The sequence below is a fragment of the Fulmarus glacialis genome, unplaced genomic scaffold, assembly GCF_000690835.1.
Source record: "Fulmarus glacialis isolate BGI_N327 unplaced genomic scaffold, ASM69083v1 scaffold10835, whole genome shotgun sequence".
Lineage (NCBI taxonomy): Eukaryota > Metazoa > Chordata > Aves > Procellariiformes > Procellariidae > Fulmarus > Fulmarus glacialis.
Window position 1 is genome coordinate 1 of NW_009215027.1, and position 23,660 is coordinate 23,660.

A 23,660-nucleotide genomic window follows, 5' to 3' on the forward strand; every position below is an offset into this window, starting at 1 on the left:
GGTGAGTGATCTCTCCCTGCCTTTATCTCCCATGATAGACCCGTGAGCCTTTTGTTGTATTTTCTCTCCCCTGTCCCCAGAAGAAGGGAGTGACAGAGCGGCTTTGATGGGCACCTGGCATCCAGCCAAGGTCAACCCACCACACCAGTGCAAGAAGAGCTGCTTTTTGATGATGATGTTTTTTCTGAGGCATCATGGGACAGAATGTATTGCCTGTAATACCTATTTAAAACTTTATTTCACAGCAATGATTCCAGCCTTATAATTGCTTTTAGAAATATTATGTTCTTACATTCATTTATTTGGTTCTTTGAGGCAAGTTCACCTATGTATACTCTCAACACACATACTCAATCTTTCATAATAACTGCTTCCTACTTCTACTAGTGTACTCCAGGTATTGGCCATAAAAAGTCAGGCGAGTAACTTCAGAGGGCTTAAGTGAGTGTTCAGCAAGTCTGGGCATGAATTTACAATACCCTAGTTACTCCCCACTTACTCCCCAGATGAATGCTGAGGCCCATATTTAGTCAAGCTCAATTTCAGCTATAGCCTAATGCCCAATATTTCCTTTGGCAAGATGTCTCTGGAGACCGAGGCAGCCAGCAGGAAATACAAGGCACAAGGACAAGGTGGAATTTAAGCTGGCTGCATCTCTGAACGCCTTTTTGCCTCGTACTCAAATCCACTGGGAAAGCTGAGGGTGTCTCTCTGCACTTCATGTGCCCCAGCACGTTCTTGGGGGAGCCGGCATGGGGCAGCACGCGTCCCCCGGCTCTGCATCACCCACAGAGCTTGAGCTCACCCGTGCAGAGCCGGAAAGGCTATTCCTCTCTCCTCAGGTTGCATTTCAGCTGGCAAGTTTTGCATTCAAGGTTGTACGTCATTCCTGCCACATCTGAAGTGATCTAGCAACTGCCACTCAACGGGTACAAAGGACTGGATTAGCTGTGATACGACTAAAAGCATTCTCTCCTCCTGGGAAAATGGAAATCCAAATTCAAGTCAGCAAAGTAAACAAGTGTGGTCCTCAAATACTCTAAAAGAAATTTACCTCATTGCAACCTCTTCATAGACCCTGTTTGTCAGAAATATTTATTTGCATCTTACAAGTTTGCATAGATTCTCTTACTGATAGCTATGGAGAGCATCCTTGCAGCTACATAAGAGCGACACCAATTTCTTCAACAGCAATGTTTTGTGTGTGTATTCAAAGGCACATCTATTAAAACGGAAGGATGAGGCGAGGATACTGCTTGCTGCTTCCATTAGTCTCGCAAACCAACGTGCTTAGTAAAGCGAGCTTGATTTTTTTCTCTTGTGTGTGCTGCAAACTGAACCAAGCACCCAACTCCAGCCAACTGTTTCTGTGCAAACATAGCCTGGCTTGCACAAGTGTCTGCGAAGACACATTTTCAGCCTTAAAAGCATGCGTTTTTTACGTAGAAGGAAGGCATGGCTGAGGTGGAAGGGTTAAGGGCTGCTGAGTGAGATGCCATGCATCTGAGTCATGGACCTGCCAATTTTTTGCTGAGGGCCAAGAGTCACAGCAGACCAGCCTGGCTGTAGATGGATAGGTGGCCACTCCTGCTGGAAGTAAAGTCCTTGTTGAGGCGACTACAAGCTATGCTGTGGTGGTCATACAACCCTGTTTGCTCACAGTATGTGGGCAGGCTTCCCTGGCTGAAGCTAGCAGAGACCTTACCTTGGGTTGACTTTCAGCATCCCAGCCAAGCTGGCAACCCCAGCCGTCCGCTGGTCAAATGCCAGCTCCATTTGCACTTGCAAATTAAGCACATTTGTCGGAGATCACTCAAACATGGCAACTACAAATGCCTTCTGCCATTTGGGCAGGACTTTTTAGAATAAAACTACTTTTAAACACTCCTTTGTCATGAAAGCACTCTTCCAAAAGGGAGCGGGCGTTGCAGTGGCAGCAGTAAGGGGAAGGCTTGCAGCCATGTGCTGGTGGTGGTGGCTGGGCAGGAGGTAGGGTTATTGCCATGCTCCCAGCACAAGAGCACAGGTATTGCTTTAGAAAGTTGGCTTTCACACTGGTCCCTCTGACTACACCTTCAAACAATGAGAAAGGACATTTTCATCAGATAATGATGCAAACCTGCTGGGATTAGTAACTGAAATCATAAAGAATGACTTCCCTCCTCTCTTCAAAGTAACCGCAGTGAAAAGAGATCTTTTTCTTGTGAGTTTTTTTTACTCCTTGTATCAACAGTGCTGCTTGGCAAGTACCAGAGGGACTTCTACCAGGATCATCAAAATTTTTAATGAGGGTGAATGTAGAAAGGTGTCGGTGGGTTTGACTCTGGGAAGGCTGCTGAGGCTGCTGACTCACACTCGGAGCAGCTGGTTTCACAGTGAGCTACTTGCTTTGAGAAAAGTAATTTAAGCTTCTTCCTACAGCTTGTTGGGAAATGTACATTTTCAAAGGGGCTTTTGATGTTTTGTTGTGTAATTTACTGCTGGATGAGTAAAATAGTAATAATCATACTTTATACTTGCATAGTCCTTTCTGTTTGAGGTTTTCAGAGGCTTACCAAAAGTGGGTATTTATTTCCCTCATCTTACAAGTACCTCACCCTATGTCATAACTGGAGAATCAGTGGGAGGCTTGGGTTAACGCACAGGAATTGCACCACTGTAATTGCACGGTAAAAGGATTCACTAAAAAGCCTTTAATTAAGTTGATGTTTCTCCATGCATTCTAGTTTATATTCCACTTTAGGCTTGTAAATACTTTTTTTGTCCCTGTGGAAGTGCTTCTATTAAGTGTTAAAGGTGGGCGCTTCTTAACTAACATAATTATACTGGCACAAATCCTATGTACAAATGGAGATGTATCATTATAAAGGTGCATTACGTAGGCATTGCCTATTCTTTTTCTATAAAGCACGTGAAAAGCAATTTAAGCACGTTTATAATGATGTAACACACTGGGAAAAGTGAAGAAGGGTGAATATGTCAGATTGTACTGAAAAGATAAACCAGTCCAACATTGGTATATAGAAAAGACTTCAGCAGGATTTTTATTAATTTAGTTTAACTGAATTTCAGCATCAGTTGCACTTCCACTGATTTGGGGAATTGTGTCCATTTAACTAAATAGATTTTGAGGGTCACTTAATTAGTTTGGTGCAGTTAGTGAAAGCAGATGATCCTCAAACACTGGAAGTCCAGCCTGAGCATTCTGGTCCCACATGCCTTGCTTTGACCTTCTGGAAACACATTTGTGCCAGAGGCCACAGGATACTCAACGGCGGGTCTCTGTGGCTGAATGGCCTTCAGCGCATCTGCATGTGTGGGATCATCTGCCTTAGGGGGCTAGCTTTGACAGACAGACAGGCTGACCCTTTTTACAGCATGAATTCATCTGCTGCAATTTGCTTTGGGAGGAGTAGACAAACTTTCTGCCAAATTGGGGGAAAATGAAGCATTTGGGAATGGAGAATCTCAGACCTATGAAAGATAATCGTGCAGAGATTACGGCACGGACTCCCTTGAGACTGAAATTGAAACAGAGTGTCACCAAATAGTCACCAAAATAACTTTTCTAAGCTCTCTTTTTTTTTGCTGGGGAAGAATCTGCCCCTCAGCATATTCATGGGCATATATACACACATATGGTGCTCAGACTGGGAACTCAGTATCATGACCACGGGCATCCTGAAATCCTGTGTTTGATTTTACCTAGAAAGCCCTGGGACTATAATGCCTTGCCTTGCGAACTGGAATATTTTCAAGACAGCTTTTATCCCTGTGGTATAAAACACTAGGTCACAGCTTCATGCACAGGGAACTTTGTAACTGGCTTCCCTTTTTGGTCCTTAATAGATTTTGCTAGCTTTCTAGTCATGCTGAATTTGTATTAATGGATATCAATTTTAGAGTGAATTGATCAGATTATGAAAATATTTTGCTCTGTTGCTTGCAGAAAATAAAATAGTCACGTAAGAGAGAAAGAGAAATTCCCAGTTTTCCATTCGTATTTTCCCTAGCTACTTTCTCTCTTCCCAGCAAGTAACTAGGTAAGATGGTGGAGTGGCTGAAGGTGGTCTTTCTGGGCACTTATTTACTAGGGCTTATACAGCTTGGGTCATATTTACAACATTACTTACAATTATCCTGCAAAGAAATTGCTTTATACCATTAGCTTCTGAGGTCATAGTTAATGATACATATTTTGAGACTGTATCAAGGTCAGTGAGAGTTGGAGACACGCACTTTCATTTAATAAAGTGAAGATTGCATAAAGCACGCCATAACTGCTTGTTTGTTTAATGCATCATATTTTGATCTGGCACCACTTGCTTCTAATCTATAAACGCTCTTTACTTTACCCTCTATGTAGCAGTTTCAAAAGGAGCTAAGGTCACGTAATTACGTGGCCATTTTGAAAGCCTAGCCACATGACATGTCTCAATAACATCCTGTGGCAATAAACTCAACAGGTTGAGCATAATATATTGTAACAGCGCTTTTCTCCCTTTTGGCTCCAAAGTCAATGCCCTTAAATTGCCTACAAGAAAAGAAGAGGGCACTCATTCAACTGCTGCCTTTCTTTCTCTACTTTGATGGTTTTATCCAGTCTAGCGACACTGATGTAGGAATAAGCTCTTGCTGGCAACAGGCTCTGAACCACAGAGCTACGATCGACAGATGAACAGAGACTAATTCTCACATGTAGATGCCTAAAATGTGAAGGAAGCAGTTCTTAGATGATTTAAAGTGGGTATGTGGTGCATACATTGCAAAATGAGAGTTTACTGGAACAACCCTTGCTTTCTCTGTGATACATACATTTCAGATGAGTTCCAGTATTTAATAACTCAAAGCCAGCAAGCTGGTCATTTTTCCCATACCAGTCCTAAACAACATGCATCCAATTGCTCTGTTCTTAATTCCTATGATGAGGTCTTTTTTCAGCATTAATTCAGTTATCTTCTTCTCTCCTCAGCTCCAGTGGCTCAGAATTTTCTTTAAATCTTTGGATTTGGCTGAAATTTTCTATAACCAGCCTCAGTCTCAGAAATTATCCTGAAAAGTTTGAGTCAAATCATGTTAAGAACCCTTTTTTTTTTTAAATTTCATTTGGTTTTGTTGATTTCTTAGTTCAGTGGATCTCAATGCGTAAAAAAATAGTATATACTGCTGTTTCCAAATTCCAGGTTCTAGAAATTCAGCTTCTTTCCCTTTTCTGTAAAATGCCATTCTCAATAAAAAGACAGCCTAAATTCAAATTTTGTAAAACTCTGCACTCCTCAGAAGAGACATCCAGCAACTCTAAATTCTGAATTCCATTCCAAAGAGACATTTTTGAGACAAAGAGGAAAAAAGGCACATGCCCCTGCAGCGTTTGCAGTGCCGCGATGGTAGCAGTGACCTAGCATTACTAGTCCTGTTTCTATCCTACGCCTCCTTTTGCCTTACCTAGTTCACCATTACCTCTCAGCAATCATACAGCTATCTCCAGCTTGCTGAATTTCTTCATTATTTTTAAAGGAAATTCTAGATGATCAATACAGTGAGCAAAGGCTCAAAGCTTTCAAAAGAAACTTTCAAAAGAGACTCTCAAGAGCTTTCAAAATGTTAACTCGGATGCATTGCAATGCTATAGGCTTCCATTTAGTCCCTATGATGGACAAGCAGTCACATATTCTCACGTTAGGAGAAGGAATTTAGGCGGCTTAATTTGACATCCTGGAGTTTTGAATCGCTCTGTGCAGGTCCCACCATCCAGAGACTGTGACTGCACAAAATTCCAGTATTTCCTTTTCTACAAGGGGGCAGACTTAACGGCACAAGAGCAACCTTAGAGTAAACCCTGTATTCTGACTGTTTAGTAAGGCTTCATGTTCACTTAACATGTTGCTAATGCAGATTTACCATAGGAGAAATATTAACAATAATCTTTGAATTGTAATTGCTGTTAATTGTTTCTCTCCCCTGGATCTCTAGCACATAAAGAAGAGGATGTGATATCTTATACCTGGTTAAAAATTAGAAAAACACAACAACTAACAAAGTCCCTGGAGCTGCAAAAAACTCTCAGACAGAACGTGGCCAGCTTCCTCCTATATTTGCTATTCTAAAGAAAGACCTTCATGTCTGCAGTAATGATGCTGAAGGTCAGATATGATATCAGGCATCCAGAGATAATGCACAGTAATTTATTTTCCTTCTAAAGGACTAATTATTGGCATGTTCAAGGTGGGCTAATAAACAGGGAGCTTGAGGTTTTGTGACTGATTATTTACTTGGGTATTATCTCAGATCTTTCCTGAGCAGTTAGGTTAAATGGGGAGTCTCTCTTGTTCTGTCCTTGAACAGGAGTTTATGATATTCTATAATTAAGACTGCAACTATGTTTTCATTTTAAATTAGATGGCTGACATTTTGTTAACATTGTTACAAAGGTCCTGCCTGAGTTTAAACATGCATGTCATCTACGTGGGCGTGGGGGAAGATGGAAGAGTAGGATAACTTGTTGCTAAAATTTGATATGGATTAGAACAGGCAATTTTGACATTATGCAATCTTTTACAGTTAAGGACTTTGACCTTTTGGCTAAATCTTATGTCAGTCTTTAGTATCTTAGAAGCACAGAACCTTAACATTGGGTTTGTTATGCATGTTTGACAGCAAAACTAAACACATGTCTAGCATCGCAATTTGCTAGATTGTGTATTTGCAAATTCCACGTTTGCAATGACTGAATGTTAAATAGACTTCCTGGGGTTTGCTTTGTTTTGCTATTGCAGTGGGACGAGAGGAAACGAGTGGGACGAGGGAGACCTGAAATAAGGACATGGGGCAGCACTGAAGAGGGGACACGTGGCATAAACCAAGATAGAATCATAGAATCATAGAATCATAGAATCATAGAATCATTAAGGTTGGAAAAGACCTCTAAGATCATCAAGAGATCTTAGAGCATGTGCCTTTCATTAAAATTAATGTGGAGGTGGCTTCTTCTGAGCTGACGGGTAAGACACAGCAATTTCAGTGTCCTGGGTTCTGCTTGTGGCTTTGCACTTCTGTTTTCTCTCAATGCTTTTATCTCCTCCGAGCAGTAGGTTTTCTAGGCAAGAGCTCTCCGGTGCAGAGGGCCCACCAGAGTGTGGACACTTCTCAGCTGGGGATTTTTCCTGTCGCTACAATAAAAATAAAGATGAGTCTGATAACTCTGAGATGAGTGCATAAACTCCCTTGGCTGCTACATCATCACATAGTAGTTGGGTTAGAAACAGAATAACGCATCATATCAAACAACAATATCACAGAAAACTTCCTCTAGGAACAGATGAGATGCGTTGTTCAAATGAATGAACACCTCCCTGCCAGGGCTCAGTGAAACAGGCAGGTGGCTAAACCATTATGCTGACAGACTGAACGTATTAGAAGTTCTCTCTTGACCCACATGCTCTTAATAAAAGGTTTTATTTCATTCCTCCGCACACACGGGCTTCTGTTGCAGTCTCCCTTGAGTGAGCTTTGCTTACCTCCTGGAGTCTGGAAAACATTCCCCTGCTCTTTGCACGCTAATCTGCTCTGGAGGACCAGAGGTCCTCATCAAATGCTCTGCCCTCTAATTCTTCCCTGAATGCCAGCTTTCAAAACAAGCCAAAAAGGGAAATGAATGCTTATTCCATCAGAGGTTCTGGCATGTTATATTAAACAAGCAGGGCATGTGCAGAATATATATGTTTTGGGAAGAAAGAGGTGTTAGTATCACGTTAATCTTGCTTTCTACTCGAGATCTGTGTATAAACAGGCACGAGACTGGAAAAGGGCAGCAGTTAACCATTTCGTGCACAAGCATGACAAACTGCATCTTTTTCACTCGCTTAGGCACTATCATTGTAAGAGGGAATCTTATGAACTTCATACTGCCTTTCAGACGAGGATTTCAAAGCACTCGGCAAATATAGATTTGCCGTCACCATTTCATATCAATTCACTCTCAACTAGAAAGCAGCCTTTTTTTAACAAGGAATGGAATTACTAGTCTGATAATAACATCTTCACCATGGAATAGGTGCCTTTTTCTCAAGTGGTGTATCTGCTATTTGATTCCAAGTGCTTAAGCTACATGCAGGGAGAGAACCAAAGTGACCCGAGAGCTAGTCCAGAGCGTTGTCTGTAACAACGGGTGAAGACATTTTGAATCTTTTCTTCCATTCTTTAAGTGATAGCAACACGTCTCAGTGTTTTCATGCTCATTTATTTAAATCCAAAACAACAAAGGAAAAGGCCACACTGGATCCGATGACACTTGGCAATAATTCACAAATGGAAATTTCCTTTTGGTCCTATTCAGTGATGGATTTGTATTCCATATTGTGAGGCTGTATAAAGTGAACAGTTTTCACTACACAGAGCAACAGTACTATTTATGTAACTATATAATCCATAGTCCTCAAGTGACAACATGTGCTTCGGTATTACCTTGCTGCTGTAAGATAGCTAGCCCTGTGTTTTGGAAAAAATTGAAAGCACAACTTAGCGAGCCTTTTATGAAAAGCCACGGTGGTCTACTAAAGCTGAGAGTGAGCTGAAGAAGGGGCACTGCTTGTCTCCCTCTGACCGTGCTAGTGCCAATCCTGCGCATCACAGGCATGATTTCAGAAAAGACCAACAGCTTTACCAGCAAGCACAGGCACCAACCTCACGCCTACGGACTTTCTGTACTTATTTATTCAGGAGGAGAATACAGGGAGAATGCAGATCTGAACACTGTCACTTTAGATCCTCAACAGAAAGGACACAGGTGACATGCTCTGTGCCTGACAACTGCACGTCACAACTCATGTAATAAGCCTTCAACATAACCATGCAACACAGCTAACTCTCTTCATAGGCTGTCCCCCTCTTCCTGATTACCAGCAGCATTTTACACATAATACAAGGCAGCATTTGGCCTGCCGGGGACTTTTAGCATCTGTTTGGTACCACACACATGATCTCGCAGTCATTCCAGAGTGGGCCCAGCAAAACACCTCCCCTCATACTTTGCTTTAAACATAGTTGTGATCTAGTGAAAGGAACTACTTGTGCTGAAGTTTGAGCCAGCAGTGGAGTGCTTTGCTTTCTTAGTCCCCACACAGAACGCCCACCAAAGTCATTAGGTGGGATGAGCAGAGGGCTAATTGCAGTGTTTCAGTTTATAGCGATCCCCTGTGAGATGCAGTACGTGCCTTTAAAAGTGTTGTTCCTTGCACTGAAGCATTTACCACAGTACTCATACTTCAAATGGGAAATAATGCAACTACGGAGGCAATAATGCAACTAGTGTGGGTGGTCACCAGCCAATTCTTCTTACACCTACCGCATCTTTTGTTCCAGAAGATCATATTAATGCTATTACGGGAATTACAAAATTGTTATAATGGGACCTGCTAGGCAATATCATGTATTTGGAAACTTAAAATAGTAATGACCGCCCTAAATTTTCACTACAGCTGCTTTTCTTCCTCAATTCAGCCTGCTGCCTCTCTGCAGGCTCCCTAGTTTAATGACTACTCATCCTTTCATGTTAACAGAAAAATACTAACTACTGGATAAGGGAGTGTATGTGTGTACTAGCAAGATCATTAGTCTGAATAAATGTGACAGCAGAGTTGCACGAGAAATGCCACAGTTAGTGGTAAGCACAAACTACAGCTTTGGGTGTAAAATACTGTAATTACAAGGGATGGAGAAAGCTCCACAGTTTTTATCCCCACGGAAATCGATAGTGGTGCAGACTGCTCTTTGCTGGAGCAGGGGCAGTCTGATGAAAGAGTTTATTGATTTATCCAGCTGATGCTACTGTAGTGAATAATAGACTGGAAGAGAAAGGGCTTGTAAATTAGACTCATTCAATCCAACATTTTCCAGGATCTCTTTATATACAGCTATATAGAGATATATATTTACAAGTGGGTTTTTGTCAAAGCAACAGCCTAGTGACTCCTGGTAAGGCGGTCTGTCTACAGTCTGTCAACTACGCTCATGGTGCTAAAGTCAACCTTCAAGCTCTCACTAAAGACTGTCACCAAGGAGGAAGCACCAGGGCACCTAGGAGCAGGATTTGGCTATGGTGTAGGTAAGCAGCTGGCCAACACATCTCCTGGAGGGCTACGGCCACAGAGGAAAGGTGGCCATGGCGAACCCCATGCCACCCATGCCACAACAGACTCACTGGCATGAAGGCGTTGGAAGAGTCTGCTGTGGATCCACAGGTCCCCAGGCTAGGAGAGATGTCAGTGCCAAGGCAGTCCCCACCAGCCTCAAATAATGTGGAAAGCAGCATGGTGTTTTAGGAATGAAAGGATCCTGTGTTTCTCCTTAGCTCAGCAGGCAGATTTGCTATGAATCTAGATTCACATCGGCAAAAAGGTAAGTGTTCAGATTGGTTTTGCATAAACTGAGAAGGAGAAAGAAAGAAAAAGAGAGAGAGAGAGAGAGAGAGAGAGAGCAGTCATTTTTCTGCCACCAAGTATGGCTAATCAATCTTCTCAGCAGTGATGGATCAGGGAGCAGGACTGTAAGTTTTACAGGTATATGAAACCCCGCGAGTATAAAGACACCATTAAAACACTGCCATTAAATTCCAACACTGAAGGATGATCACAGCCCCTGGAGCCAAGCAGGTCAATATGTGACTGTATATTTTTCATTACCATTTTTTATATACATATATATGAAGCAGAATAGGATTCACAACAGCCTCACCCTCTCTCCCGCTGAAGACCTCTGCTTTATACTCAGCATCCACTTTCACAAATAAAATGCAATATACCATCAACAGATAAATGAGATCCCTACAGGGCTTTTATTCTGCCGTACCGTTATATCTACTTTTCCACAAGATTTCTGCTTAAATGGCTCTCTTTATGCACATACACAAAGATGACATACACCTGTCTAAATATAATCTGATAGTGAAGAGCTCTTCTGTATGGGGAAATGTATCTTCTCTTCCTAATTTACCATAATGACTTATTCACACTGCTGGAGCTAGGGGTACGTTAGCTTCCCCACTGTAAAAGTCACCAAGGTGTTATAGAGTAAGGTGTGGCTGGATTTTTTTTTTTTCCCCTATCTTTAGAAAAGAAAAAGTGAGGAGCTCTGAATCTCACCCTTCTGTCTTCCCCATAAAAACAAACGTTTTGAGGGATTACAGCTTTATAGGCTGCTGACATTGACTAATAATTTTTAAAGTGATGAAAGTGCGCAAGCCACACTGGAGAAGACTTTTTTGTAAATCTGGGAAACCTCAGAGCAAATGGCCATGCTGTGCCATAGGGTAGCTCAGAGATCACTGCCAGCACAGTAGCCACCTATATGGCACTTATTCAAGAAGCAGACCTATTTATTACCTAGTAGTGTCACCTTTCTGTCATTGTGACTATTTCAGTCAAAAGTAACCTGCCTCAGAGAATAAAAATTCCTGACTCCTTTTTCATGAGAGAACTCAAAGCATTTTATGATCTGGACACATAGATACCACATAGTTACAGCCACAACTCTTTGGGCAACGGAGAGCTGAGGCTCAACAGAGAAGTACTGCAGAGAGACAGGATGAAGGGACAGGAGAGAGGTGTATGTGAGGATTTTGGCTCAGGTTATTGTGCTAACAAAATGTGAAAGGAAGTTTCAATGCACCAGCAGAACAGAGATGACCTCTTTTTTGAGAAGAGATGGGGTGCAGAGAACACTAATTGGTTGTCAGCATATGTCAGAATCATACTAAAAGCCTACTTTTTTCTACTTCTCTCTCTTATTAGTCACAAAAGCAGGACCATGGCGTGAATAGGCGCAGGCAGAATAGACTTCGGTGCTAGAGCTGATCTTCATGAGGCTGCAGCATGCCAATAACTATATATGAAGTTTGCAAAGGCACTGCATAGATACAGGGTACCTCCTTCTACTACCCCAAATTCAAAAAGGGGCATAACTATTCTATGTAGAAACACATGCACCCACCATTCCTGACAGTAAGAAGCCACAAGCTCATCTGCTTTGCCAAGTTTACTCTTCTGAAAATGCTGGCTTTGCTCTAAACCCTCTACTTTTCATTTGCACTGCCGTAAGAGTCACTGCCAAGCTTCCCTGGACAGATGCTGAGCTGGTATTAGAGAGAAGGGCTGTTTGGTGGGGAGGGCAGAGCGGAGAGGGCTCTGTTCTGCGACTTTCTAATTCTTCACTGCTCAACTTCATAAACCTCAGAGAGCATTACATTCATCTTCAGGGAAGAAGAGCGGGGTCTCCATACTGGTGAGAACTGGGTTAACTCATTTCTCCATCCTACAAATGATTCTGTGACTTTAGGTCATTGACGCTGATCTGCAGCTATGCAGGTTTTTCTGCAGCCACATACATCTCAGACCGCGGAGGCGTCACAGCGGCACTTACCCTGCATGCAGAGCCCGTCGGTGCAGTTCTTGGACTGCAGCACCAGCCCCTCGCAGTCCTTACCCCCGTTCTTCGGCGCCGGGGCCGTGCACTCCCTCCGGCGCCAGTGGGTGCACTCCGTGCCGCAGGTGGACCACTTGCTCCAGGACGTCCACTTGCCGTCCACTGAGACAAGGAAAGGACATGACTTGTTAGGGGGTACATGGAAGTGAGACCGAGCGAGAGTGACACATGTCTCGGCACAAGCCAGCCTGCAACTCCTGGCCATTCCCAGCAAGGCAGAAGGATGGTCAGTCTGCTCTTCTTAAAGTCCTATTTCTGGTCTGTAAATGCACATTTACTCTCCCTCTCCCTTCTTTCTGCCCCTGCCCCATTTCTGCTCTTTCCTCCCCTTTTTATAAACTTGTCAGCAGTTTATCTGTGCTCAAAGCGTACAAGAAAATGAACAAGTTGGCAATCTGTGATTTTTTTTTTTCATTTTTTAACACAGAGGTTAAAGTTAAACTTGGCCAGAAATTCTTCTTTAGTAGGAAGATATTTAATGTTAAATGTTTTCTATTAAAAGAAATATCTAAAGGCACTGATCTATTTCACATGAGCAGAATCAGGGATTTTTTTAGCGCCTTTCAAAATCCTGCAAATTATTTTCCAAAGCACTAAATTGAACAGCTGAAGAAAAAACTACGAAATGGTTCCAGAGACACAGACTGAGCCAGGAGTCTGTCACTTGAAATAGTGACCTGAGATGAAATTTCAGCTTTTAAGTTTCACCTACCACTAAGACCTGGAGTTGGATGGCCAAGCTTCATAAGCTGAAGACAACCCTGCTGCCATCGATTTGAGTGGCACTGCAGAGGTAGGAAATCACTGGACAATAGGACAGATGGCAGGACTTTTGTCACAGAAAAGCCACCAACTACCTTGTGTGTCCTGAAGCAATTTTGTATTTTTCAGAAGTTTACATTTAAATACCTTTTAAAGGTATGCATACACATCTTTTTCCAGTATAAAATGTCTTTGTATTTGAAGTCAGGTAAACACGTGCCTCAAATTTAACATCTACACCCCAGATGCTCCACTTGCTGTGACAGCTGGACTGAACAGACATTGCAAATATATTTACATCACAGTTGCTTTCTATATTCAAATTCCAGTCCTTTTCCAGAGCTTTCAACCTTTATCTCCTACAATTTGAAGCTCTGAATGTCCCCCAAATCCCCTGAACTACAAAGGCTGAGACACCGGTGCAAGCTGCATGCAAAAGTGGTTCTGAATCCTCTGCTGCTTGATATAATGTGCTCACTATTTTATCTGCTTACGTAATATAATTTCATACTCATTCACTGAAATGTTGGATTTATTAATAAAGAGAAGGAGGCTTTTGTAACTAATAGTCTTCTCCTGAAATGACTAGTGACAGACAAACTATTTATCTAGGGCTATGTACTGTTCATACTGAACCTGGACACAGAGTGGTGCAAGCTATTTTCTGAACACTCTGGCCCTCGCAGAAGGCACCACCATTGAGTGGGGCAGGATTGGTGCAGGTCCTCGTACGCTTCTGAAAGCCTCTCCCGCATCGGCTGTTACACACTGACCACTCAGTCCAGGTAGACCAGCCTCCGTTCACTGAAAAGCAAGAGAGAAAGAATATGATTGCGTAAGCAAGCCATCCTGTTCACCCCAAAGGTGCCTCTGGCTCTGTGTCATGCTGCCTCCAACAGCCGTCACAAGTGATGGCTGGGAAGAGCAGAAGAAGCAACACTGAACAGACACAAACCCACATCTCCAATGTACCGAATGCACAGCATGCCAAAAGTCATTGTACAAGTCGAAGAAATGCTGACGCTGAACGAAAAACACCATTTGATGACTATTACGGCTGGCAGGTGACCTGCCTTCTCCTGAAAACTGACCTGACCCAGCACTAAGCAACTGGTGCCGTGTGTATGGCCAAAATCTCTGCGGGTTCAGAGAGCACCCACAGCTCTGCCAGCCAGAAGTCTGCACTCTGAAAGATGCACCATTTTCTAGAGGGTGATAACCTGCACTCCAGCTCATTCTCAGATGTACCCATCATCTATGCATGCTGAGAGACCCCCGTGCTTTGATTAGAAATTGATAATTTTCTTTCCCTTTCTTTCCAGAAGGTCATTTCAGGATGTCAGGACAACTTCACTCACCCCTCTGTGGACATAGCTGGTGCACACGAATGTCCCAGCACTTCCATAACAGATATTTAAGCTGTTGAGAGTGAACTCACACTAAATGCATTTTTATTATTGGACTTCGGGAAGATATTTATCTCTGGAAAGATATTTAAGCTGACTTTCTTCTTCACTCACCTGTGTTTCTGGGATAGATGGATGGATGTAGAAGGAGCTGTGCTGCTCTATGTAATAATGTCATTGCCAGGATATGGACAACATACTAACTGCTCAGATTCTCTAAACCCAAATGCTTGTGATATGACACAACCCTTAAGCAGCTCTGGTAGCAAACCCCATAAAAATGGCTACTCCCCTACATATGTCTCTTGACTGCACTGCTGAACAAAATGCTGTACATGTGTGAGGAAGTGTTGCAGTATGCCTACATCTTCATGTTTCTGCATTCATCACAGTTAAAAAACACAGTGCTCTTGCATGGTCCATCCCTCAACATCACAAGCACTGCTAATCAACTCAATTCAGTCGGTTTTCTCTAAAAACTGAACTAAAAGGCCCTCATTGTAACTTCAGGGAAGCAACTGCTTACAATTAAATCTAACTGCTACGCTGAATATGAAATGAATATTAGGGATAATCATAGGGATTTTTTCCTACTTGTCTATCCTATAATTAAGCTGATTGTAAGGAACACCAGGACAGTCAGCTGGCACGTCATCAGAGCAGGTTTTGTTCTGGTGGATGCCCCCGCCTGGGACGCATCGGGGCAGTAACTTTGCAGGGGCAAAGGCTCGGGCTGGTGGGGCAGAGCTGCAGCACAACACAGCCTGGAGGAGACCCCAGGAGGGCATCTCATCCGGCCCTTCCCCAGCCAAAGCACGCCATCCTCAATATTAGATTGGATTGGACTGGATGCAGACACAGAATAATGTTATCCCATGCTTCAAATTCCCCCGATGTTTATTTTTAAGCTAGGTTGTGTGTGTATGAACTGCAGTCCTGGACTGCTTTGCTACTTTGCCCCAGACATCAGAGTGTGTGTTGGTAGTAGACACCAAAAATAAGTTTATTTAAAGAGATATAAGAAGATGGAAGATTCTGCTGTGCTCTGACACTTTTACCAGTATCCGGAAGCACAAACTTCCTTTCAGTTTTACTCTTATTTCTGAAAAGTGACACTAAGAACGTGAAATGCATTGGTAGAAAGCAATGCCACGGAGGCTCCTGCTGGAGGAAGTGCCCTAATGGCTCCTTGCTGCATCCAGCCGGCACGTGTTTTGGCAATGGGAGCAACTGCCTTCTCTTCAATGAGGCAACTGGCTGTTTGTGTAGGCGCCTGTTCCTCCTTTAACGCCAAGCCATCAGATCTGTACTTCTGAGTATTTTCGGTAATGAACCCTGACTGCAATCGCAGCGTATGGCTACAAGTCAACAAGGCAGCACAGGCGGCCCAGCCTGGTCATTCACCACCGTGAGAGTTGCATACAGACATTTTGCATCCCCCTCCTGTCACACCGCTCGCTTTAAGCGCGTGTCCATCCACGTGCAGCGGGACAAGGCATCACTTACCATAGACAATCACAGTCGCTGTGGTGCTTTTCCTTTTGGCCACAATGTTTTTGGCGACACAAGTGTAATTGGCCGTGTCAGAAAGCCGGGCTTGCTTAATGATCAGGTTGTGATCGATGGTGATGTAAAAATTTCGGTCTTCCACAGGATCAATCACCTCTTCGTTCTTCAGCCACTCCACCTTAGGGTTTCAAAGGGCCAGAGGGGAGGCAGTGGGTCAGCACCAGGTCACACCACAACGGGCACAGTGTCTGTGATTACATTGCTCATCCCAGAAAGCGCAATGAGTTAAGGCACATCACGAAGGACTCACCTGAAGCACGCTGCCAACTGAAATAAAACACCACGGCAGAAACGCGGGAGAACACCCTTCACGCCTACCCTTTCCTTCAGGTCCCCTTCCCTCCCACCTGTCCACACAAGAGCTGTCTTGCCTTGCCTTGAAAATATCAATGCATTTTCAAAGGCTTCCAGCTACTGTACAGAGACAAATAGCTGATCTATGTTTTCAGAGTCTGAGGCAAGGGATAAGGAAGGGGTGATACCTTAGGACCATACCTACTAACAGAAAATTCCCTTACAACATCAGAAACTAAACCAGCAGAGATTTCACCCATTCCTTTGTACATCTTGTCTAATTAGGCAGTTAATAATGCAGTAACCTTGTATGTACCTGCCCTGGGTCTAACACAATGAGGTCCTATACCAGAGTAGGTCACACTAACAAATTACAAACACGCCATTGTTTTTAAGTATACACACACTCACACGTACATGCATGTTATTGTTTTGCTGCAATCAGGATTAAACAAAATAGAGACAGTTACCAAGGAAATAGGGAATCACAAAGACTACATCAGTGCTTATTTTTCCCTTTTCTTTATGTAAGCTATATTTTATTTTAATAAAGCGTAATTTCCTTGGTTACGCAGAAAAATATTTTCATATGTGATTTTTAATCTAGACAATGTTCTCTTTATTGCCTTCCTAAGAAACACCCTATTATATCCCAGCTGACTGCTGTGAGCCACCCTAATATAATTTGGCTGCAAATCTAGTAGCTTGTTTTCATTTGAACTGAGCGTGCTCTGAAGGATGGGACTGGGGCCCTGGGTGGATCAAAGCCGGGCCTTCATGTCACTGGATCACTTCAGCTTGTGCCCAGGATTTAATTAAAGGAAGAAAAACATAAACACAATCAACCCACTGGACCCATGAGGTGCTAACTGCCAAGACCTGCTCTCACAAACCCTGCTTTTCCAAAGACATTTGAGGAACCGTCTGAGCATTGACATACCCCAAAACCAACAGAGAACCTGCTCCCCCCACCCCGAGACAGCCTTACAGACCTCCCCGAGCTGTGGGGAGAAAAACGATGGCCTTTCCCGGTGTTAAACACAGAGGGCTCGATTCATCCCCGGATGGAGCCGGTCCAACGCTGCAAGACCAGCGCTGGTGGACGTGGGCTTGGATTCAAGCTGCCCACCGCCCACTCCCCATATTTAACCCTACTTTAAGCACCTCCAGCTCCCCTACCCCAGTTTGGGTGGATGTGCATCAGGTGTGAGTGCTTCCAAAGACGTACACCTTAGTGAATGTAAAGCCACTGCCCCGAGGAAGGCTTGATTTAAACCCTCCTCTCCCACAGCACATTGCTGCAGTGTGTGGTAGCCTCACCACTATCGATACTGGATAGCTTAAAATCGGTGGTGCAAAAAGGGCTGTGGAAATGTATACGTGTGTCTGCGAGGAACAGGGAAGGAAGAAAAAAGACATAAAACCTTGGAGGCCATGTTTCTGTCACTACAACATTCATGTTTTACCATGAAAGACACAAGCTCTTAGTCAATAACCTGGTTTTCCTTGCCAGGATGACTAAAATTGTTCTTCCTCCATTCTTGAATCCTAGTAGATATCAGGTATAATCGAGACAGACAGAGTCCTGTTCAGTCAATGGCAATATTTAGCTCCTTCCCCACCCGCAGTTCAAGTCTGCATGCATCCCAGACTGAAAAACAAGCCAGGAGCTTACCTCTCCACCAGTGGTAGTCTCCCACTTAACCCCTGCCTCGCACACAAACAAAATGTCTTTCTTGGTTTTTAATACCATTATTTATTTCTGGGATGGAGTACAGACTTGTGTCAGGATTCTAAAAGATGCTACACGTGCTGCCACAGCTGTGTACGTACCACCCTCAGGTCCATCTGTACTTTTCCTGTGCTCTACACATTGAGGACATGAGGACGTCAGTGAGGACAGGACTACAGTCTACATGGTCTAAGGCTCAGTCCAAAATGTTTCTGGTATGCCCATCCAAGCCCATACCCTAGCAGCCCTCGGCACTACGCAAGGCTCCATGCTCAAGCACGCTGTTTTCTTTTTCCTGTACTCTCCAACACTTTCTCTCTCCAGAAAAACACACACATGCATATTCAGTTTAGGTCTCAGCTGATTAGACAAAATTAAAGCTATGAGCATTAAATTCCCTGTCATCCCTGCAAAAACACTGAAGATAATAGGAAAACAGGAGCTGCCAATATCAGAAAAAAAAGATACTTTGTATAATTCAGTATACTGCCTCTGGCTCTTCACCAAATCTCTTAGGAAAAAGATCCTTTTCACCTAATGGCTCACAGAATTTGCCAACAATAAAACGTTAAGTTTGCAGAACAACATTGTTTTCTGAAAAATCTGTTTTGCCAGTGCATCGGTACTGTGTGTGCATGTCTAAACCCCATCTCTTTTACAAGATACCTCTTTAATATACCTAATTCAGTCTTCTCTGGCATCCAGGTTTTTATGATGTCATGAGTCTGTTCATGTTGCAAACTATAATGTCGTCAAATCTGAAGGGAGGAACTGACGGATGACTTGACAAGAGGCAGGAGTCTCCTTTCATACACATTTTAGCCATCAGCAGAGCAACACAAAAAAGAGCACACCCCTCCAGCGGTTGTGTTTTCTCCCTCAGTCCTTGTAGAAATGGAAACTAATTAAACACACTACAACATGTAAATGAGACTTTTGTTGGCACTTATTTTCAGTTACTAACAGCCTCATTTTTTCTGGTGCAGGTGACGGCAGTGCTCAGCACCTCCAAACCTCAGATTTATTTTTTTGAGGTAATCAGAATAGGTGGGAGCAGGCTTGTTCTGCCACATAAGTAAGACGAGATCAGGTGTCAAATACAAAAAGAAGAGAACAAAGTGGAACAAGACAGTGTGATTTATGAATGACAAGTATGCAAACTGTTATTACAGAAGTTAAAAGCAACGATCTCTTTTGATGCCATGTCATTCCCCAAGGCACGGCCTCCTCGCTGAAGTAGGCTGTTAATCCAGTCAATGCAGAAACTTATCCTGAATTTAATTCCGCTGCCTGAATAACGGTGACTGGTGCCCTGGGGAAACCACCATGCTTGCAACATGCTGGCAGATGAGGCACCAGACATTTATCTGCCAGAGACCTGCACCCCTCCAGGCGAGCGGACAGAGGGGCAGCAGGATACCTACGGGCATTTCAAAGTGCACAAGATGCCTGTCTTCACAGTCATACCAAATCACGCCCCCATGGCTCCATTTTTCAACTCTCTGAAGAAGATGTTTCTAGAGTAGATGTTTGCTTTTGCCTAAATATTGAGGATGTATATTTACTAGCTATAGTCACAACGATTCTTAAACAGGTACCTAGCTCTATTTATTCAATTAAATCAGGCATGTCCCACCAACTGTTACTAATAAATGTACAGATGGCTGTGCAGATACATAGAAAAAGCCTGGGCATCAGTTTTTCCTTATCATAACAGAAATCATTTAACTGGCAACAATACTGCCATGAAGGATGGGGTGAGTGTTCCCTTGTGGAGATGACAGCTATGGAAAACTACAACAACATGCAACTGTTTTTTCTGCCCCCTGGAACAATACGGGCACAAAATCCCCATTTTTTTTTTTAGTTTTCCACTCAAGAAGGTATTTTTCTTGTATGTTTGCAAACTGACTAGCAAGAGAAGGCCCCTCTGTAAAGGTGTGAGTGCAGTGAATGAAATCCTGACTCACAGCGACTGCGGATGCTGAGAAGGTGGAGCACACCCGAAGTCAGCTACTTTTTGGTCAGAGCTCCTTAGTGCTCTGGATGTAATTTGCAGAGCAGTGAGGCACACGGCTCCTGCCAGCTGTGCTGGATCCACACACCCAGTGCTGCCAACACGCTGGCAAGCCTGCCATGAGCCTGAGCCGTCCCCGCGACCGGCTAAGGAAGCGCACGATCCAAGGCAGCTGTAATTTAGAGCAACATACCTTGTGGCATCTTTTCTGTCATCCCGCTCCCCAGTGAGAGACAGATGTGTTGTCTCTAATTATTCGCTGATTGGTATCGGGAGATACATTAACATAATTGGCACATTTGTTCTAATTAACAGAGGGAACCTGCCACATGCCACACAACATGAAAAGCGAGACCATCAGCAAGAACAGAAAACCTGCAATCACTGCCCTGGCTGTACCTTGGAGCTGCAGCCAGACCTGTGCTGCTGCAGGATATTTCCAGCAGCAGCCTGAAATAAGGCAGCACATGCAGAGACTAAGATTTGCAGAGCCAGGCCAGGCTTCTGTGCAGACTAAATGAACACAGGGAACATAAATCACACAAGCGATTACATACACAGGAAAACCTATTACGGAAGCTAATTGCTGACACAAATTTAGCCATGCCAAGTTACTAGCATTACTAGACATTTAAATCTCTTGGCACACTTGCATATGCGTGACTGTTTTAGAATCTGGTAGAGCAACAGCACATCTGCTCCAAAAGAAACCCAAAAATGGAAAAGGGATATGAGCTTATCTTGATCCTCCCCTCCTGATAGTACGAGTCGTTCCTTACACCTCTCGCAATCTCAAGAGGAAAGTCAGCAGGGTGCGAGTCCTGGATCCTGGTCTCTCATTGCCTCCACCGCACCAACCTGCCCTCGAGTTGTCTTCAGAGCAGAGAGCACCTGCTGAAAACAGCAAGTCTTCTACCCTCTAGACACAGGCAAAGCCCTCCAGCGCCCGTAAGTGCAATTCTCCAGAAGAAACAAGATGCAAACGGCTGGGAGCAGCGGGAGATTTGCCTCGATAAAAAGGCGATTTAGGATTCTGGGAGGCGAGACCATTGCACCCCTGCCTTCTCCGTGCCTGGCCGACGCAGCAGGATCGCTTTCCATCTGGTCCCCCAACTGTGCTGGCGTTGCGGCTGGTGTTCTCTGCAGTCGTGCAGACCGGTCACGGTAGCACCACTTGCCTTGCCGCAGTCCCTGCTGAGCTCGCATCGCCTCCAGCAGCCACAGAGAAGTCACAGCCCCTCTGCTTCACCTGAATTGTAATCACAGACACGCATCCCACACCATATTGCTAGTAAGGGCACACACACATGTGCCAGTAAGAATAAAACATTTGCGAAGCTAGCTACTGATTTGGACACAGTACAAGACGCCCAAGTGAGACTGAGAAAACTTTAGCAGATTTCATTATGGGCTACTGAGCCAGCAGCTACTTCAGGTACCTTGAGACTTGAGTGCCTCTTTGAAGAATGTTATTTGATTTTTGGATTTGGTTTCAAACACTTTCATCCCAGCAACTGCCCGCTGAAGAGGATGCTGTCCTCCATGTACTACTTGCTGGAAATAGATTTCGTACCCGTTTAAGATTAAAAAAAAGAAAAAAAAAGGGTGGTTCCCAAGAGGCTGAAATTACAGCTATGAGAAACTGCAAAACACATATTGAGAATGAGACAGCAAATGCAAACCACCATGACATTTTGTTCAGTTGTCGCTACTGTGCTTCTGCTGCCAATAAGGGGAATTTGTGTTCCTGCTGTGGAAACACTTCCTTAATTGCACATAGATCCAGCTTTCTGCTTGAGTACTAAAATCTACACAGGGTGTACATACAGCTGCTGGATGTCTCTGGCCCTATTACAGCTTCGCTTTATGCACAACAGGGAAGTGAAGCCTCGCAGAAAAAACTTCAAAGGCCGCGGTGGACTGGTAGCAGCAGATGGAGAACTTCATTTCATAGAGCCTCAAATTCAAATACAGATCACGGCATTATTAACTGAAAACCACGGCAGCTGCCATGTGGCCACCAGGAGTTGCTGGGCTTCCTTTCCCACCTGAAAGAGGGGCTTGAGTTGGAGGTCCCATGGCTCACGTGTGTTGGTTGGCAATTTTGGCACCACGTGGGCATATGGACTCGCCAGTCCCTGAAGAAACTGGGAGGGAACAGTTGGAAACAGCTTTAAACGAGTTACCAATGTGACGTCTGCGGTTCTTTGGTTGGATGGATAGATGGATCTCATTCTTCACAGAGCTATATGCTTTTCAGGATCATCAAATTCAATAAGGGAACAGGATGTTGGGGCGTGGCTGCAGTCCCTGAGGATGGCCCCTTTCCCATTCTCCCTGAAAGTTGCATAGTGCCTGTTGTTGTACAGACAAGTCCTCCTACCAGTTTTAAAAGGCATACAGGATTTTGTCCAGGTTACACTTTTTAGTGAAAGAAAAGCATCAGCTCTAGAAGCACATGGAAATTCCTGAGCAAAACCCAGTAAAACCTGATCAAATGACTCGAGTGACAGCTGACGTGCGCTCTTCAGACTGCATTTTGGAAATATCTCCGTTAAAACATGGGAACATCGTAATTCTTCATGCCTAAGGTGAGCACTGCATCTGAAGAAGTTACTGCCAGAGGAACTGACCAAGGCAAATGCTATCACCGGGTGACCGAGGTGCTGGCAAGAACTGGGTGTTCTGCAAAGCCCTCCGGAGGTAACTCTCACACTTCAAGCACTACGAGGCCTGTTGGCTATAGGGAGCAAGAATCAATCGGTGTCAAAGTAGGACCTGATGGCCTAATCTTGTAGGCGTACAGAACAGTATCTCCAGGATGAGGAGCTATCTTCTCTAAGGGGAAAGTTGGGAGGTATGCTCATCTACCTCATCAAAAAATGCAGCTAAAATCTGTGTCCCACACTGCGTATCTTTCAAAAATATGCGTAAGGTAAAATGCTGTTCTTTCTGAGTACAGCCTGAAGAGGAGAGGTAGTTTGTGTTAGCTAAACCAGCATCCCAGAGCCATCTTTGCTGCAAAAAGCAAGCTGTAGAGAGGATAAGCTAGCAGGGTTCATGTAGAAAACCTCCCATTGTAGTATTTTATGGAGGATCTAGAAACTTGACCGTTCTCCAGTCCTACAGATCATCCTTGCCTATGGACAGATCCAATCATACTGCAACTTGATTCACTTAGGGGCCCGCTCTGCCCTCACTTCCATCGGCGTCAATGGAACTGCACTGGAAAGGAAAAGTATAGGGGTAGATCCCATAGAAAATTCAGGTCTCAAAAAACTCAGTCCTGCAAGAACATCTGCGCATCTCGGCATGGGTTTCCATGCTGTGGAAATGAACTGGTAGGTAATGTGAAAATAAGGCCACCTAATAAGCTAGCAGTCAGTGTATTTCCCAGGAAAGC

The 23,660-nt window shown here is 43.9% G+C and overlaps 1 protein-coding gene across 1 annotated transcript in view; it reads right to left on the minus strand.

The window, feature by feature from the left end:
• Positions 1-1,705: 1,705 nt before the first annotated feature.
• The window catches only part of LOC104077528 (netrin receptor UNC5C), a gene marked incomplete at both ends in the record, with an annotated part of 61,232 nt that continues 39,277 nt past the window's right edge, over positions 1,706-23,660 (minus strand). The window contains 4 exons of the mRNA XM_009578808.1: positions 1,706-1,781; positions 12,415-12,579; positions 13,876-14,043; positions 16,152-16,332. Of these exons, the coding sequence (XP_009577103.1) occupies positions 1,706-1,781; positions 12,415-12,579; positions 13,876-14,043; positions 16,152-16,332 (590 nt within the window). The remainder of the gene's footprint in view (positions 1,782-12,414; positions 12,580-13,875; positions 14,044-16,151; positions 16,333-23,660) is intronic.